The sequence below is a fragment of the Eucalyptus grandis genome, chromosome 3 (assembly GCF_016545825.1).
Source record: "Eucalyptus grandis isolate ANBG69807.140 chromosome 3, ASM1654582v1, whole genome shotgun sequence".
Taxonomy (NCBI): Eukaryota; Viridiplantae; Streptophyta; class Magnoliopsida; order Myrtales; family Myrtaceae; genus Eucalyptus; species Eucalyptus grandis.
Window position 1 is genome coordinate 44,539,822 of NC_052614.1, and position 20,507 is coordinate 44,560,328.

The 20,507-nt window shown below is 37.8% G+C and overlaps 1 protein-coding gene across 1 annotated transcript in view; it reads right to left on the reverse strand.

The window, feature by feature from the left end:
• Window positions 1-8,023, reverse strand: part of LOC104439721 (AP2-like ethylene-responsive transcription factor At1g79700) — a 25,160-nt gene extending 17,137 nt beyond the window's left edge. Inside the window, exon 1 of the mRNA XM_039309634.1 lies at window positions 7,797-8,023. Within this exon, the coding sequence (XP_039165568.1) occupies window positions 7,797-8,023 (227 nt within the window). The remainder of the gene's footprint in view (window positions 1-7,796) is intronic.
• Window positions 8,024-20,507: the final 12,484 nt, after the last annotated feature.

Here is a 20,507-nt window from a genome sequence, read left to right on the forward strand (position 1 = left end):
AATTATATTTGGTGCAACATCATTATTTGCTCCTCACATATTATGCATATCTAGAATTTAAGTACCTAGGTCCATATGCATTTCATATTTAAAGCTTTTGCATTTTGTAAGATTCATTTAGAATTAGGATGATTTTCCTTTAATAAAACAAAAAAGAAGAAGAAATAAAAAATGTTATTTAGGTCATATAAATCACACCACATGTTGCACTCTAGTTAGTAGGTCATAGATTAATGTTTTAATATTCCCATCATGTAGTTTTTTTAAAATAATAAAAAAAACAAATATTAGTATTCCATCGTTATATTATTTTTTAAATAAGAATTATTAAGTTATATTAAAAAAGAAGAAGAAAACACAAAAGTCATTTCCTTGGTTAGTTAATAGGTTAATTTATAATTAATCTCATATCATCATTATTTAGCAAGAGGTTGCATATATGCATTAAAAAATGAATCATCATAAAAAAAAAAAAATCATAAAAAAAGAGCATGCATGTAGAAATATCATGTCATTCATCCCATATCATGTAGCATATGCATATTTAGGATTATAAAATTAGATTGCATACATATAGTAATAAGTTTAAGTCATACCATATGAATTGCATCTCACATATCATTAAAGTAAAATCCATGCATATTAAATTTAGATTAAGATTGCATATAATTAATTTTTTTCAAAAAAAGAAAAAAAGAAAAATTAGTTGTCTTGTCATTTAGAAATCATGTTTAGGCATGCATTTTTATTAGCATTTTTTTTTATGGAATGTTATTTTACCGATTGTGCACCAAGCATGACCACCATTTGCATGTTAGTAATCTAGGTTTAAATTAATCAACATTGCCTGCAAAATATTTTTGAAATTAAAATAAAAGGTACCGAAAGGGCGTGGATTAATCTAGCGTAATCATGTCCCCCTGACCTATTGAATCTCAGGTTTGCAATAGTAAAGTATTCTCCCATACTTTACTTGGGTTTCTAACCAGCCCTAATTGGTTAGTGGCGGCTCCAAATTGAAATTGCATGTTTAAATGAATTAATTTCTATCAAGTCGCGATTGGTAGGACTTGGGAGGGTCCGAGCCAAGTCTTAGGACTTAGTAATCCATTAACCTAAACTTTAGGATTGCCCCGAAAATATAGGTCGCGACAGTTGGCGACTCACTGGGACAGAGTTAAAACTCATAGTGGACATAGGCCTGTTTTATTTTTTTAAGAAAAATATTTTTGTTTGGCAGCATGGAAACAAGGTACGCTCCTAACATGAAGTGTTAAATGTTTTTGCGAGATGGGAGGTATAAGGGGAGTAGTCTTTGCTAACCCTTGTGTTACAGTTGGAGTTAAGGATGGATGGTTGAATTTAAATTATAGAAGTGCCGTTTGCAATTAAACCGTTGTGCATGTTTTATTGTTTTTAGCACTACACTATTACACACACGACCCGCTGCTGACTCCGGGCCGCGATAGGATTCTTAGGATGGTGTTGAGAAGGATACTCCCTCTAAAGCGAGACTCTGCTATATAGAGGTTGACCTTCTTCCCGAAAGTTCTTCATGGTGTCGAATGTCTTTGTCCATATCCGCGAGACTGCGTGATATTAGACATTCCATTCGGGACCGAGCCGGGTTAGGAGGACCTGACACGTTAATGCGAGACCGCAACGGTGATCATCCTCTTAGCTCCATTTTGTTAAGCCATCTAGATAGAAATCGAGCCTCACATTTCATGTGTGTGTCTATGTGATTGTCATCCTTCCCAAAGTGAAAGTAAGTTGTTTAAATTCTCACTTTGCAATTTACTTACTTGCATTTTTGTTGGTCCATGACAATAGGTTTCGTGGTCAATCTTGTTTTATGTGCAATGGGGAAAACCAACGTACAATTTATTTCCTCTCCCAAAAAGAGCTCAAAATGTGGTTGGACCAATTAGATCAAGGTGACTAGGCCTTACGTCCGTGGTCCCCGATGTGACTAAGAAGCCCATTCAGCGGCACCGATTGAGCATCTTGAGCAAAAATGGAAATGATTGAAGTCGAAAATAAAGCTTCGCAAGACATTGGGTTCTTAAAGCATATATAAAATGTTTTGGTTTTTGTTTCTTAGTTCAATGTTTAGGGACTTGAATTTCAATTCTTAGTTAGAAAATTTTATTCAAATTCCAAATAAAATGAGGCGATTAGACCGTTGTCATGGACCAATCTCATTTGTTGTGATACTTACTGCATTATTTTTACATTGATAGGTGACAACACGGCTAATCCAAGATCACCAATCCGTACCCGTTCTAGAGCAACAATGGCTGATAACACCGAACAAACACATGTTGCTGAACAAGCTCGCGTTGCTGCCCTTGAATCGGAGATGAAACAAGTCATGAATGTTCTTGAGCGGCTCTCTAAGCAAATCGATTCTCTCCAGCAAACACTGCTCCACCAGCCCCGCAAGTTGAAGTGGTGTTACCACAACAGCTCCCATGGTTGATCCAAAAGATAAAGGCAAGAATACGCTTGATCCGAGAGATAAAGGCAAGAATACATCCACAAAAATGGCCCATCTACCTCTGATGATTCCTTCAAGGAGAAAATTACTGACGTGCCTCAAATTGTTGTTGATGATGAGGTGCAAGTGATACCTTCAGCTGCACTAAAACCGAGCGAAAACGCTTGATAAAAATCGAGGAGAAACTTAAGCAATTGCGGGGTTCATTTAGCCAAGACCCGACTGATCTGTCCCATTATGCAAAGATCAAGATGCCAAAGAAGTTCAAAATGCCGACTTTGAGAAGTATGATGGCACCTCTTGCCCAAAGATCCATCTATTGACTTATGTGGTCAGGATGACCCAATATGTTGATAACATCCCCTTGATGATTCAACAATTTCAAGCAAGCCTCGACAGACCATCGCTGCAATGGTACATCATGAAAAAGATTAATCTGCCGGAGACTTGGGAGGACTTGACGGATGCCTTCTTCAAGCAATACAAGTATAATATTGATGTCACTCCTTCTCGAGAAGATTTACTTCGACCGAGAAGAAGAGGACGGAATCTTTTCAAGGCATATGTCACAAGATGGAGGGGATCGTAGCCGCTCGATAACTCCCGAGCCGACGAAAAAGGAGCTGATGGATTTGTTCATGAAGACACTCTCGCCCGAGTATCGAAATCGAATGCCGGGATCGATCGCCGAGTCATTCAATCAGCTAATCCTGTTGGTGAGCGAATTGAAGTAGCATTGCGTGATGGATGGGCGTCCGATCAAAACCAGCTCATATGGAAGAGTCTCAATCAAGAAGGATAAGGAACTTGTAGCGGAGGTTAATGCAGCTTATATGCAACCACCTCGCCTACCTCGAACACCCATCGTGAGGAGCACGACCATTCTTTGGCCAGCAAGAACTCTTCCAAGCGTCAATTTACACATCTTCCTAAGCCATTGTCAAAGATCTTGCCAACCCTTCAAAAGAAAGGATTACTCGCTAAGGAGCCTAAGCGATCTAATCCCGAACGTTTTCCCAACTATGATCCGTCCAAGACATGTGCTTATCATATGGGAGAGGTGGGGCATTCTCGTTGACGATTGCCATACGCAACACAAAATCCAAAATCTTTTGGATGCCAATGTGGTCTCATTCCGAGATGCACAGCCGAACATCCACAACCCACTCCCCGACCACCCAGAAGCTGTGAATACCATTTTCGGTTTTGATACCGAGCCCACCATGTTTCGGTGATGATGCATGAGGAAGCAGAAGTGATGGACACCTGGGCAACCAAGTGGCAAATTCGATTACTATGTAAAGTATTCAGCTCCTTCCAGCTCCTACCTCAACCCACATGATATCATCCTGATGGATGGGGTGGCATAGATGATCCCGCACACTTGAAGGAATGACTGAATTGTTCATCGATGAAGCTCGAGAGTTTTAGGACACTCCTCAAGGCAGAGTCTTTATTGCTTTTCGTATTTGCATTTTCAATTCTAGGATTTCTCTCATTTCAATAATGTAATTTGCTTTTCATCCAATAAAACGCATGGAGATTTTTCATGTTTTAAGGGCATGTTGAAGTATACCAAACTAGCCCCGTGATGAAATCCTACCAAAAAAGAAAACGGTAGGAGCTAATTCTCGAAGGCCGGGCTTCTTCATGTTCCCTTGAAAAAAAAATTCAAAATAAAATAATTTTCCAGCATGCATTTAATTTTTACCCTCGTTTGTTTCTTTTAATTATCTCGTTTTATGTTTCAGGTACAGCACATTTAAGGAATCTCTATGAGTTCCTTGCAAAGAGGGGCAAGACACGACACTTAACATCTTTGACTTTATCTTTTAATGTGCAAGAATAGAGCATGGCATTTTTATCATTTCAGAATATTATGTGTAATTAGAGTCGATTCTACTTGAAATTTATCAAAATGGATAATTCAAGAAAGATGCCGAGTTACTTGAACATGCTAAATGAAGTGTGAAAGGCAAGCCTAATCCCATACACAAAGTCCCCCGTCTATACATTGTGAGGTGAGTATGGAAACATTTTGTGTTTCAAGATGAAGAGTTTTCTTGCATGAAGTACGACAACTAAAATGATGAGGGGCAGTTCATTTCTTTACAATGAACCATTGTTTAACCCTTCTTTGAGCCTAAACACTTGAAGAACTTCTTTCATACTACCCCTGTCAAGAACCACCTCATATCGGGGCAAATGGAGGTAAGGTGACATTGAAGGAGAGTGAAATGAATGGAAATTTTCTTGCTCTCACTTGCATTAATCTTCAAGTTATGCTTTTACATTGAATTCATGTGGTAATTTAAGTGCCTAAGGATGACGAAGAGCGTTTCTTTCACTATCCTACACACTTATATCCTTTGCATAGCCCACTTGAGCCTCGTGATTTCGCTTTCTTTTAAACCCAAGCTTGGTGATCATCCCCACACACGGGGCAAGGCAAGAGACATATGAAGACCCTTGAAGGTTCGAGTGTCATTTAAGGTATACTTGACACACACATTGTGCGCAAGAACTGAAATCAAAATAGAACTAAGGGGCATGAAAAAGTAGTGTGCCTGGTAAAAGCAAGGCCAATGCCCATGAAAAGAAAAAAAAATGACTGGTGAATTGAGGGGCATGTAAAAAGCGTTGTGCGCTCGATCGATGCCTATCATCAAAGAAAATGATTTTTAGAAAAGATCTCTAGTTGAACAATCATTGGCATCAATGATAAACTCTGAGCCAATAAAGAAATTTGTCAAAAAGACAATCCGTGGCGAAGAAAACTGGTGGTAATGTCAAGATGATCACCAACTCTTACCCATTACACACATCTTTGAGCCTAACGATCCTTTCGTTTCTCAAACCCAAGAACCAAGCCTATGTTACGTCCTTACAAAGTCTCTTCAGATTAGGGCACTTGAATTAACATAGGAATTCATATGTTTTAAGCATTGCTCGAAGAAGTGCGAGCAAGATTATTTCTTTCTCATTTTGCAGGGTTCTTGACTTGTAAACCCGGAGATGATTACAGAATTGTTCTTTCAATTGCTTTGACTCAAAGAATCCCTTTGTTAAGCCATTGACCAAGCCCACATTACAATCCTTGTCAAAGACCTCTCGATTGGTAAGGTCGTATCCGATTGCAAGAAAATTTGAACTCTTGTCGACAAGATGATGATAAGATTGAGTGATATATTCTCGCATCAATGGTCGGGACAAATAACCCTCCTAAATGAGAGCGAGTGAAAAAGCAATTTCACACCAAAAGTGTCTCATTTAGCATGTTCAAGAGATTCACATTATAACTGAAAATTGTCCTTGTGATAATTTTTCCAAGAGAAGCTTGATAAAGCCATCATTGAATTTTTCCTCAAAGACCAAAAATTGGCTTTGAAACCCTGAGTTTGTTCAGTCATCTTGGTGCTTGATGAGAATTCCAAGTACCCATTTATAAAATATTTTCAAATGTCTAGTGTGAACTTCAGATATTTGAACCCTTAAATGCTTGATGTGACTTCCAAGTGTTTGTCTTTCCAAATGTCCGATGTGACTTCCAGAGATGTTTAGTAAAATATTTTCAAATGTCTAGTGTGAACTCGAGATATTTGAACCTTTAAAATGCTTGATGTGACTTCCAAGTATTTGTCTTTTCGAAACTTCTGATGTGATTTCCAGATGTTCTGAATTTTTAAGTACTTGATGCAATTTCCAGGTGCTTGGGATTTGATGAGAGTCCCAAATCCCCCAAAGATTTTTCTTCAGATTCAGTTTGATTTAGGCGACCGTAGAATAGTACGGGTCCTAAACAACATTTATTGCTCTAATGTGCGACCGTAGAATGGTATGGGTCCCGGAAAGCAGCTTCATTCAGGCGACCGTAGAATGGTACGGGTCCCGAAAATCACCTCCGTCAAGGCGTAGAGTGGTACGGGTCCTCGACAACACCTATTCCCTATTTTAGGCGACCGTAGAATGGTACGGGTCCTAGAAAGTGAATCCCGTTCAGGCGACCGTAGAATGGTACGGGTCCTAGAAGGTAAATCCCCGTTTAGGCGACCGTAGAATGGTACGAGTCCTAGACACAACCAAACACTGTCACACTGGGCGACCGTAGAATGGTACGGTCCCGAGAAAACAGTTTCTTTATAAAGTTATGTTACTATTTTAGGCGACCGTAGAATGGTACGGGTCCCGACATGTAACACCGACTGCCTAGAACTACTCTATCCTTCTTGAAGGTAAGTTATTCCAGTGCTTGGGATCTCGATGAGAGTTCCGCATCTCTAAAGACTTTAAGCCTTTCAATTATCTGAAAAGATTTCCAGATGTTTGTCGTCTCGTAGGAATCATTTCACACCTGATAATACTTTTTTTGAATCTCCGGGGAAGTATGACAGTACGTGTTCTTCTTTGCATTTGCATTTCATTGAGCATAGACACATTGAGATCTACGTTTCTTGACCAAATCATTGCATTTACATTGCATTATTGCATGACCTTGCATTTCAAAAAGAATTAAATTTATTTGAAAAAAAGAGGTCATTAACATTTGCATATGCATTCCATATTCATTTTGCATTTTGCATTTCATTGAGCATAGACACATTGAAATATATGTTCTTGACCAAATCATTGCATTTACATGGCATTCTTTATTGCATGACATCGCATTTATTTGAGTACATTTCTTTCCAAAAAAAAAAGGGTCATTATAATTAGCATTTGCATATTCATTTTGCATTATTTAAATTTAGGTGTCATTTATCTTTGAAGGAAACCTCTACGAGCTTCCCTTCAAAGAGGGGCAGCTGTTGACACCTAATATTTTTTTTAAGAAAAATAATAAATTAAATAAAATTCAGTTTTTGAAAATCTTTGTTGTTGAAAATATATTTTCATTTCAAAATTCAAAAAAAACTCACGGATTTTGGAGCCATTTCTTTGTTGGAGAAGTTGAGTGAAAATCTCCACCGGCGAGAGGTTGAGCAAAATCTCTACCGGCGAAACAAACTCGAATTTTCGCTTTATAAATAGAGGGTTCTTCTTCACCTTGGCGGGGGTTCTCTTGATTGTTCGTCGAAAAAATAGAAAAATGAAAGAGAAAGAAAAAAAGTGTGGGGGCTTCTCGGTTCGGAAGAAGAAAAAGAATGAAAGGTTTTTCATAGCTTTTTCGTTCGTGCCTTTGAGGAAAATCTGCTGAAGGAAAAGTCAGAAAAAGTGTACAGAAAGAGAGCAGAGAGAGAAGTGACGTGAGGGAGAGAGGAGAAAAAACAAAGGAAAAAGTTGACAAGACCCCTGGGACCTGTTCACCTTCTTCCTCATTTCGCTCGCCTTACACGGTGTTGCTGCTCGTCCGCCACCACACCACCATCGTGCGATCAACGCCGCGTGAAGCCCGACGACCGCCCGCTCCACCGCACCTCCGCACCAGCAAGCTCGCCCGACGCCGACGCCCTTGCTCTGTCTCGCCTGCGGGGAACCGCTGTGCTCGAACGCCGCCCCGCCCGTGTCTCCTGTCTCGGCGACCATTCAACGCTTGCAACCGTCGACGCCCGTACCAGCAGAATCATCGCGCAGCCTATCGCCACCTCGCCGGACTCGCCCCGACGCTGTCCCCGATCTTGCCTCCGAGCGCCATCGCATCCGAAAGCCTACGCCGGTCCGCGGTCGCTCGCCGCCGCGACCCAGAGGCCGACGCCAGCCCGCCACTCCATCCGTGTCGTCCCCGATCAGCCGTCGACCCCCTCGCCGGTGACTTCCGCCCGCGACGCACTGGGGCCGCCCGAGCCGCCACCCAAAGATCGGGATCGACGCCACGAACACCCGGCGCCGCGCCTCAGCCCCATCTGTTTTACAACGCAAACAGTTCGTGCCACGCTCACCGCCGCCGCTACACAGCTCGCGTCCCCGCCGCTGCGAGTTCAGCCTGTCCGCCACCACCGCGTTGGAGCCTCTTCCGCTGAAGCCGCATCCTCACCTCTCGCAACAACCAACGCCGGCTCCACGCCCAAACAACCATCTGCTGCCTTTTCGTTTTGCCGTGTGTCCGGTGACTCGAACCGCGGAGCTCCGACGGACAGCCCTTGTTCCGAACGGCGAGCCACCATCGCAGTTCAGCCACATCGCTTCCTCGCCATTTCTTCAAGTCCCACCGTGAGTTAGACTAGGTAAATTTTTAGGTATTTGGTTTCATAGTTTTTTTTTTTATTATTTACTTATTATTTTTATTCTAACTTGATTTGTTTTGATTTATTATCAATTGGAAAATTTGTCATATTAAGTTATGATAATCAAAATATTAAGCCGCGAGACGTCGGTTAGATTTTTGATTATTTTAATCTTTTATGACAAATTTATGGTTTGCTTTGCATTATTGACTTGCATTAAGATATATGTCATTGATATACATTGATGAATTATATTTTGGTGCAACATCATTATTTGCTCCTCACATATTATGCATATCTAGAATTTAAGTACCTAGGTCCATATGCATTTCATATTTAAAGCTTTTTGCATTTTGTAAGATTCATTTAGAATTAGGATGATTTTCCTTTAATAAAACAAAAAAGAAGAAGAAATAAAAATGTTATTTAGGTCATATAAATCACACCACATGTTGCACTCTAGTTAGTAGGTCATAGATTAATGTTTTAATATTCCCATCATGTAGTTTTTTTAAAATAATAAAAAAACAAATATTAGTATTCCATCGTTATATTATTTTTTAAATAAGAATTATTAAGTTATATTAAAAAGAAGAAGAAAACACAAAAGTCATTTCCTTGGTTAGTTAATAGGTTAATTTATAATTAATCTCATATCATCATTATTTAGCAGAGGTTGCATATATGCATTAAAAAATGAATCATCATAAAAAAAAATCATAAAAAAAGAGCATGCATGTAGAAATATCATGTCATTCATCCCATATCATGTAGCATATGCATATTTAGGATTATAAAAATTAGATTGCATACATATAGTAATAAGTTTAAGTCATACCATATGAATTGCATCTCACATATCATTAAAGTAAAATCCATGCATATTAAATTTAGATTAAGATTGCATATAATTAATTTTTTTCAAAAAAGAAAAAAAGAAAATTAGTTGTCTTGTCATTTAGAAATCATGTTTAGGCATGCATTTTTATTAGCATTTTTTTTTTTTATGGAATGTTATTTTACTGATTGTGCACCCGCATGACCACCATTTGCATGTTAGTAATCTAGGTTTAAATTAATCAACATTGCCTGCAAAATATTTTTGAAATTAAAATAAAAGGTACCGAAAGGGCGTTAGATTAATCTAGCGTAATCATGTCCCCGGACCTATTGAATCTCTGTTTGCAATAGTAAAGTATTCTCCCATACTTTACTTGGGTTTCTAACCAGCCCTAATTGGTTAGTGGCGGCTCCAAATTGAAATTGCATGTTTAAATGAATTAATTTCTATCAAGTCGCGATTGGTAGGACTTGGGAGGGTCCGAGCCAAGTCTTAGGACTTAGTAATCCATTAACCTAAACTTTAGGATTGCCCTGAAAATATAGGTCGCGACACTTGTGTTTTTCTTTTCTCTAAGTGTGTAAAACCAAATTTTTTATGACCCCGTTTAATTGTGAAGACCTACGCATGTATTTGAATATTGACCTCTAATCCTTTCTTGAAATGCCAAATTTCGGCCATAGAGATGGAACCATGGGCTTTGGCTACAATTTGATGATCTTATGGGCTCAATCGAGCGTGAAGGATAGCCATTTTGTTTCTGAGCACAATTTCTAGCTAGAAATAAAATTTTCTATTTCTATTCTTTGGGCAAGTTTCTAAAAAAAATATGTTTTTAATAATGACACAAAATTTATGTTCCGAAAATAAAAATTCATTTGAGGACAACACATAATTTCTCCCTCCTAGGCTATAAGCGGATGAACAATGGATGGTGGCGGGAGGTAGGCAGATAGTGGGACGCAAGCAGCGGGCAGCAGCAAATGGTGGGCAATAGTAGCCAAGGTGGCGGTTGGCTAATAGTGAGGGTGAGAGATAAGTAGATTTTTTATTTATATTTATTTTTGTTCCAATTATAATATTGCAACCTACCCCTCGAGGTGGGAAAGGCCCTCTAATGAGTAGATTTAGGGGGTATTTATTCATAAAACAGTCCAAATAGGGTCCTCAGATGACTTCAAAAGCGAGGTCTAGTTGATAGGCCATACTCGACCCATTGATTGTGAACGGGATTCTCTCAAACCCATACCTCGCACAATAGAGATTCATTTTAAGGGTATTCAAGCAACCTAAAAATGTAATATAGGAGTCACTACTAGCCTCTTTATGGGGGGCCAGCTAGTTGCCCAATCAAGGGTTGGGAGACCTCCCTTGATTTTTGCAGAACTAGAGATTCATGAGTTCGGAGATTTGAGTGACACAAAAGATTTTTATTAGTGACTTTTTGGTACCTAATGAGTGCAGTTGTTACATAAAGTGGTCATGCATTCTTTTTAAATTTTCGTGCAATTTTATAAAAGTGTCAAAAGGTAATCATACATGGGTGGCTTGTTCGTACAATTCTAAATTAACCATAGCAAGGTATGAATTAAACATTCAAGTAATTGAAGTACATTAAGTAAACCCTCAAGAAGAATAAGTAAAAGCAACAAACTAATTTAAGTGCCAAAAAAATAAACCTGCAGCTTTTACTATTTTTTTTTTTTATAAAAATTCTCTACCTCTTTTTATTTCTTGTGATCCTATTGCTCCATGCTCTTTATTATTGAGTCTATTTTTATATTTATGCTATGTATATATTCTTTCCTTTTTTTTTTAATTTTTGTTACTATTTTGTTGTTGTTTTTACCACTTTGTATGTTATTTTTTATTTTAAAAAAAAGGTATCAATGATGCCATGCTCTCAAGTTTGAATTTTCCTAAGAACTTGTGTGGGGAGAGGCAGCTCTAACTACAAACTATATTCTTAATAAAGTAATCCATTGGAAGACATGTAAAATTCCATATGAGTTATGGAATGAAGGTTACCATCCTACAAAGTTTTAAAATTGTAGGGTGCCTAGCTAAGGTCACAATTCATTCTCTTAAACAAACTCAGTTGGAACCTAAAATGGTGGATTACATACTCATCATTTATGCTCAAAATAGCAACACATACATATATTTGGTTCACATATTTGAAAATATGAAAATCCATGCCAAATATTAACCTAGAATCAAGATATGTCGAATTCTTTGAGGATACATATTTTGCAAAAATAAATCAAGGTGAACATTTTTAGAAGAGATTTAGGAAATCAAAATTTGAGAATGATAAAGTTGAGGCTAAAGATGTCACGCCCCGAACTTTAAGCGTGCGAACACCCCACAATGGTCAATTAAACTACGACATTCCAAGATGTGTTGTCGACCCATCTTTTTATCTTTCGATTAAACGCATGTGGAAGCAATTTATATAGCCACCTATGAGCAAAGCACAGTAGATAATTTCTAAAAGCAGTGCCTTTATTTATCAACTTGTCAACCCCCAGGAGTTTAACATCTACGATTCTACATCAAAACATAACTCCTAAGCAACCTATGAGCAAAAAGGATTAGAGGGTTGGGGTTAACTTCAGCTTCACTAACTCCGCGGACTAGCTCTAGTCCAAGAGGAGAGTCGGGCTCGTAGTTGGATGGGAACTTTTCCATAAGATCATAGTCCGGGTTAGACTCCAGGTCCTTAATGATACCATTAGGGATGTCAATGTCCATGGGATCCCAGTCTTGCCTTCCCACGCTCCCGAAGGGTGGTCCATCAAAACCATGATGTGAATCGGTCCGATCACCATTCGCCTCCCCAATGTACCACACCTTGAGCCTATGGGGCACCTAAGCAGCCAACCTCTCATCTACCCACACGGTCGTGACCACCAGCTTGTGGACACGATTCGTCATTGGAGGAAACACAGTCATATATGAATCCTAGTCCATGGGGATCTCAAAACGTATGGAGCGGCACTCCATACTAAGGACCTGATTTATCAACAACGGGATGAGATATAAATCTCAGCAAGTCAATGACTTAGGCCTCAACTAGAACGCTAATTCATCTTGGAGGTAGCCTACCCATGCACGCTATATGAACTTACCTCACCTTGGCACACCCATGCACATTACTACATCACATATGGCCATACTAATGTAACAAGTATAAACAATAATTAGAACACACTCCACAAGAACCAGGCGCATTACCAAACACACGTGTTCCAATTATTATGACCTCTCAGGCTACGACCAACACACAAGTCAACAGTCTTTCGGCCTAACCGAGTATTGGCTTGCCCCATCGGGCACAACATTGTCTAGAACTCCCACCTAGATAGCATTCCATAATGGGGCATCAGTCCGGCCTCAACCACGATTTGGCATCTAGACTCCTGTGAAGCATCCAATAAAAAAATTGGGCATCACTCACAAACTCCTATTGGGTGACGGGTTCGATTAGGTGACCACTCAAGCATACCAACACTCTAATAAATTTTAATTGCCACCAATTAGTCTTGCACAAAAGAGTTCGTTTTCAAATAACTAACTTTGGCAAACTTTGGCAAAATTTCACTCTGAAAATTCTGGTAAAATATTCGTACGTAATCACATACTAAAAATTGACCTGCTAAATTTGGCATACTTAATTTTTAAAACCCCATTATCCCATTTAACACATAAAATGCAGCGTCCAAACCTGACCCCTCTAGATTTGTCATTTTTCTTGCCCATAAACCTTCTTGGAAATAGTACATAAAGCTTATATATTGGACAATCAAGAATACAACATAACAAGTTCAAACAATCGGAATTATGCATAAACTTATCTAGAAAAATGAGCATAAAATTATACTTAACAACTAATATGTCATTAATTACACTAACTGTAATTAATTAGGCTAATTATGATTATTTAAAGCTAACTATCAATAATTAATATAACTATAATTATTTAAAAATTAATCGCCATTAATGAAGAAGCTAAGCTTTGAAGGAGCAAGAGGTTGTACATTAAAAAATCTTTCCGACTTGACTTTTTGACGTACATGTTAGAAGGTGAGCTTCAATCATTTAAGGAGGCAATGTTATCCATAGATGCTCCTTTTAGAAGAGAAGTTGTTGATGATGAGATTGATGCTACCAACTATACTTGGGAATTGATTAATCTTCCATCCGGATTTAAACCAATTGAATGTGAATGGATATTCAAAATGAAGCATAAAGTTGAAGTTTCTTTTGATAAGTATAAAAATCGTCTTGTTGCCAAAGGGTTTAGACATAGTGAGGGTCTCGATTGCTCTTATACTTTTTCCTCTATAACAAGAACAACATTAGTTAGGATGCTAATTGTTATAGCTTTGTTATACAGTTTGCAAGTATATCATATGGATGTGAAAACTACATTTTTGAATGATGATCTCGACGAGGTGATTTATATGGAATAACTTGAAGGATTCGAGCTCAATGGACGAAAATAAAAAGTGCATAAACTTATCAAATGATTGTATGAATTTAAACAATCCCTTAAATAATGGCACAAAAAGTTTGACCGTATGATGATCCAAAATAGGTATAATCAATGAGTGTGACAAATGTACATACACTAAATCTACGTTGTTGAATGTGTATTTATTTGTTTATATGTCGATGACTTGCTAAATCTTAGAAATAATGCTCAGGTTATTAAAAAAAAAAACACTAAGAATATTGTCAAGAAGAACTTTGAGATGAAAAACTTAGATATTGAAGATGGTATACTTGACATCAAAATTATAATATATCTCATTAGATTAAGAAGCTTAAAGGATTCAGCATTGAAGTGCAAATAATCCTTTTATTTCACACCTAACTTTAAGAAAAAAATTACTAGAAACAATATCAAACAACTAGAGTACTCTTAAGTGATCAACAACATTATGTTCATCATGAATTGTACTAGATCGAATATTGTGTACTCATCAGGAAAACTGGGTAGATATACAAATTATGTTGGTTACAAGCATTGGAATGCTCTATTGAGAGTATTAGGTTTTCTGAAAAGATTTTTTTTTTTTTTTTGGCAATATGGCAAGTATCCAACTGTTTTGGAAGGCTATAGTGATGGTAATTGGATTTTAGATTATGATGAATCCTAATTAACTAGCGGATATGTGTTTATATTAGGAGGTGTCGCAATATCATAGAAACCGTTGAAGCAAACTTTAATAGCATGCTCCACAATGGAATCTGAGTTTATTACTTTAGATAAAGTTACTGAAGAAGCAAAGTGACTTTGATAGTTTTTAAAGAATGTTCCATTATGGCAAAAACTTGTGACTACAATATGCATTCACCATGACAATCAAATAACAACTGTAATGGCAGAAAGTATAGACGACATAATACCATAAGGCAATTGCTCTCAAATGTAATAATTTTTTTGCTCCTTGTGAAGTTAAAAAAAAAAAATGTAGATCAAAGCAAGTAAACTGCATATTGAGAGGAAAAGATTTTAAAGCCTTAACTTAATGAAGAGTTGCCAAAGTGAAAACCTAATCTATTGATTAAGGATCCCATGAGTTAGGTTTAATACAACAACACAAATTTTGAAAATTCTAGTATGTGGATTATCTCCCATTTCTATGATGCAACAATACTACTTACATAGTTTTAAGGGTATGCTATGCGTTTAATGATTCATAAGCTTGGAATTCAACATCTTGGTAAGGTGTGATAGGATACCTTTAATGGGAATGCACCTATATGTGTGGATCTAGCTGACTCTATGAACATCTCTAAAGGTTAGGTCTTCCAAAGCACGCATGAATCCTACAAGATTTAGGGCTGGAATAACAAAATACAACCAAGAACCAATCCTGAATTGGAGATACTTTGTGTGAGGTCTAATGTCTGGGCTTACACCAACAATTGGTGACTTAGTCCATCGTTTAGTTAAGTGAGTTCGAGAGGCTTTCACTAAAGAATGTTCAAAGCAAAAACTACCTATATTGATGAAGTATATCTCCACAAGCACACTTGATATGTTTTCATGTCAAATATTTTTTTTAAGCCATTAATATGGAATATTGTTGTAATTATAGGTTATTAATTGCTCAACATTAGTGAGTGAGTCTCTTCAGTTCACGTGTAACATCTCTTCTGTTCACATGTAAGTGGGTTCATGTATTATAGGTGTGATATCCTAATTTTCAAATTTTGTTTTCGATTGAATAAGTTGGGCTTTTCATCGAACGTGCCTATAGTTCTTTGATCTGAGTTGACCACTCATAAGATAACTAGTCTATCAGGCGAAGTCGTTAATGAATATAAATGTAATATACTCGAGAATTTGACCAGGGATTAACTACTCGACTGTGCTAATCTACAAGGGTTATTATGGCACAGTTAAAAATGATTAGAGACCAGAGATAGGTCGATGAGACATAATCATGTGATTAAAATCTAGGTGATTATACCTAATTGCAAAATTCTTGTCGATCGATACTAGACCAATTTTTCTATCGTTTTGGTACCCTGTGTTTGTATTCGAAATCTCGAGATTTTCACGACAATTGAGAGTTGCCAATGTATCGAAGATGTACATTGTGGCTTGAAAATAATCGACCACGGGTTAATTGCATTAAAAATTCATAAAAGTTATTCAGTAGGTTAGATCACGCTAAAATCGAGTTCGGTTGAAATTAACCACGAAATTGAACCCGATTTCAGGAATCAAAAGTTCGGGCGTGTCACGACTTATTTTGGGAATGTCGACTTATCCTTTGAAGAATTTTCGGCGAGCCCGAGATTTTTACGGAAAATCAATTCGGACGATTCGGAAAAGAACGGAAATTTGGAGGGGCCAAATTGAGGGGATTTTTGGCCTCCAAAGTGAGCGACTTAGTGAAAGGAAATTGTGGAAATTGTGTAAGCTTCCTCCGCAACAAATTTGGCCATCAAATTGGAGGAATTAGGAAAGAAATTGAAGCCAAATTGATGAAATTCGGAGGATTGTGAGGGGGACTGCATCAATTAGACCTCAATTTGGTTATTTGTGGAAATATTTTGTAAGAAAGTATTGGGGGACAAAGGGATGAACTTGAAGACTTGTGGGACCTTGGTATGATGAAATTAGATATTTATCATTGACTTTCAAGGTTCTTGCCCTCTCTTTGCCCAACCTTCAGCTTTCCCAACTGAGGACCCCTCTTGCACACGCTAGCTTTGTCGACCCCTTCTACTTCTGCCATCTCTTTCATTTTTTCCTTTGAAGCTCGATTCTTCCACTCCCATCCTATGGTTCTTTCGCTTGGTCACTGCCTCCATCTAGTCGACACCTTACGCCCACTCCGTTGACTGCCACACCCTAACTCCTCCTCGCATCTCCCTTCCACCGAATCAACCCAGCGCACAAATTGTCCCCCACCATCTACTGCGGTCTCCACCAATTTTTCCTCCAGCTGCCACTTGCCCGACGTCCATCCCCCTTCAGTCAACTCCAGTGGATCCAACTCCCCAACAAGCCCGACGTTGACTCCAGCTGTTCCCTTCATTGTTTCAGCCCACCCATCGTTCACTTCATCCCCTTGTAGTAGCCCAAGCCAGCTACTCCTTCGCTGGTTCTCCTCACGGTCGGCCCAGCCCAAGCAACGTCTCCACCACCAATGCATCAAAGCTAGCTCTCCAATCTCCTTCAGCTGGTTTGTTAACCCCCATCTTCGACACCACTTGCCAACCCCTGCTCCAACGTCTCCATCGCCCCAACAATTTCACCATGCGACCAACCCGTCAAGCCGAGCCAAGCTACAACCAGCAACCCCCTTAAGACCAGCAGCAACTGTGAGCCTTGTAGGGCCATTTTCAGTCCTTTCCCGACCTCCTTTGGCATCGCCGTAAGCTCAAGTTTTGATCGCTGTCGCGTCACCGTCGCCGTAGACTCACCGGCTCGCTAAATCGGTGACTTTACTCACTAAATCCTGCTTAGGGAGTTAATGACATTTAAAGAATGTTTAGATTATGCTAATTAAGGTTTATGTGATTAGTTAGAACGGATTAGCGATTTAATTATTCGTTTATGCATGTTAGGTGGATAGAACGGCTTAATTAGAGACTAGATAATTTGTATTATTTATTTGAATTGGTTCAAAAATTTTCCGAGCCTGTTTTGATGTTTAATTAGGTGTTTTCGGCCTAAGTTTCTATTTTTGGTAATTAATTGCATTTATTTAATTAAATTTTGGTATTTATTTAATTATTTATTATTTTCCGGAAATTATACCGAGATAGCCGGTGACCAGAATTTCGTACTGATTGTAATGGTATGCTTGGTTTATTTAATCGGATGCTATTTTGTACAAATTGAGTGAAAGTTGGAATTTTGGGTATTTATCCCAAAATTGAGTAATTTCGGTATTTAATCAAAAGAAATACCGAGGCGTCGGTTTTTAACACCAAAATGTTTTCAGACACTATATAAATAGTGGGATTTTCTAAAAGAAAGATATTGTATTTTTGGCTTAGGCTGACCGTGTACCCACACATGATTATTTTTATTGGGTAGTTTTAATACGAAAAAAATAGGCCAAGACATTATTTTAATTGAGGAATTTGTGTGCAAAGCACAATGTCCTTGGTCGGTGTGGAATGATTGTGTGATGGTTCATATTCATGTCAAGATGACTATTGAAAATTGAAGTGATAGGTGTTGTGTTGAGGGAACACAATAGATTGTGAACCGGTAAAGAACTAAGTATTGCATGATAATAAAACCTCGTGTGAGCCACCTCTAGTATCTTGTACCGTTGCTTATTATAGTCCAGGTCTAAGTGTTACATGATGACTTGACTCACATGGGAGCCACCTCTAAAAGCCATGCACTTGTGAGTTAAGAATTAAGTGCTACACGATAGAGATATTTCGTGTGAGTTACCTTTAGAACCTTGCACTTGTGTTTTTTTTAGTCAAGAACTAAGTGTTACACAATAACATGACTTTGTGGGAGCCACCCCTAGTACCTTGAGCTATTGTTTAGTATAGTCGAGAACTAAGTGTTACACGACAGTGTGAATTTGTGGGAGCCACCACTAGTACCTCGTACTATGACTAATAGTGGTTAGGGACTAAGTGCCACGTAATATCATAAATTTGTGGGGAGAGGGCACCTCTAGAACCTTGGGGCTGGTATTGAATATTGAGTCGAAATATTGAGTGGGGATGTTGAGGTTGGATTGGGAATTTGAATATTGAGAGTGAATATGGGGACCCCTGTGAGCAATTCTTTGATTGATTGATTGATTAACTAAGATTGAAATGAGACGTTCCAAATACTCGGGTGTTGTTATTGTACTTATGTGATATCTGAATTGTGCTAACATGTAGGAGGGAACTGATGTAAGGTAAGTCTTTATACATTGTGTGCATAGATTGCTTCTAGGTGTATTTCCTTCCTAGTCGGGGTTTAGGGGGGTGAACTTACCGAGACATTGTCTCATTCCGTCGTAGGCTTAACTTTTCAGATCCTTAGTGTGAAGAATTCGGAGCTTGAGGCAGAAGGGTCAAGAGCATGGGTGGTTCAAAAGTTATTTTTGGAGATAGATCTCCTATACTTAGATTCTAGAGTTGGCCTCTATTTATAAACCATATTGTGGTTTTTAATAATGTATTTGATTTGAAAATTATTGTTCTGCTTTTCTATCCCATGTATTTTTTGTCAGGGGATTAGTAATTTGTTTCCGCATGTGCATTAAAATGAATGGGTCGGCGACGCATCCTGGGACGTCGCAAATTTTATCGACCACTAAGGGATGAGCACGTGCTCAAGGTTCAAGGCGTGACAATAAGACGTGTCTATTCAATTCTAAGAGTAGTCCTTCCTAAGAGAAGTTGTTCTCTAGGTGTGTTAGTGTTGAGAAGTGTTCCACTGAGTCTTGTTCGTATAGTTCTAGTATAAGTGGGTCAAGGTAGCATAGTGTTGCAACCTTCCCGAAGGTGAATTACCCAAAGAAGGCTAATCCTAAGTCCGAAGACTTAGCATAAACCCTCCCAAATCCTACCAATCACAACTTGATACTAAAAATTAATCCATTTAACATGCAATTTTACTCAATTTGGAGCCACCACTAATCAATTAGAATTCATCAGAAACCCAAGTATGGGAAAATATTTTACTTTGTGAACCAGAGATTCAATAGGTCTGAGGACATGGTTACGCTAGATTAATCTAACGCCATTTTGGTACATTTTCATTTTAATTTCAAAAATATTTTGCAAGCAGTCTTGATTAATCTTAGCCTAAGCTTTTAACATGCAAAGGGTGGTCATGCGGATGCACAATCAACAAAATAACATTCAACAAACTGAAGTGATAGATTGTAAGAAATTATAACTAATAATAAACATAATAAACTACAACTTTATTAAGGTTTACTCTCTAAAAAAAAAAAAAACTCACAAAAATGTTGATTCAAAATGCATGCCCTAAACATGATTTCTAAATGACATGATACCTATTTTTTTTAAATGTTAATTATATGCAATCTTAATCTAAGTTTAATATGCATAAGTTTTACTTTAATGACATGTGAGATGCAATTCATATAACATAACTTGAACCATCACAATATGTGTGCAATCTAATTTACATAATCCTAAATATGCACGTGCTACGTGATACGGAAGGGATGACGTAGTAATTCTATATCCATGTTCTTTTTATGATTTTTATTTTAAAAATGATGCAACTCCGATAAATTCTATTTTTCTCTTATATATATATATATATATATATATATATATATATATATATATATATATGCAACCTACACTAAATAATAATGACATGAAATGAGATTAATTATGAATTAACCGCATTGACTAACCAAGCAAAATACCTTTGTGTTTTCCTTTTTTCCTTTTAAATGATAATAATTTTTATTGTAAAGAAAGTAACATAATGATGCAACGCTCATCTTTTGGCATTTTCTTTTTTTTTTCTTTT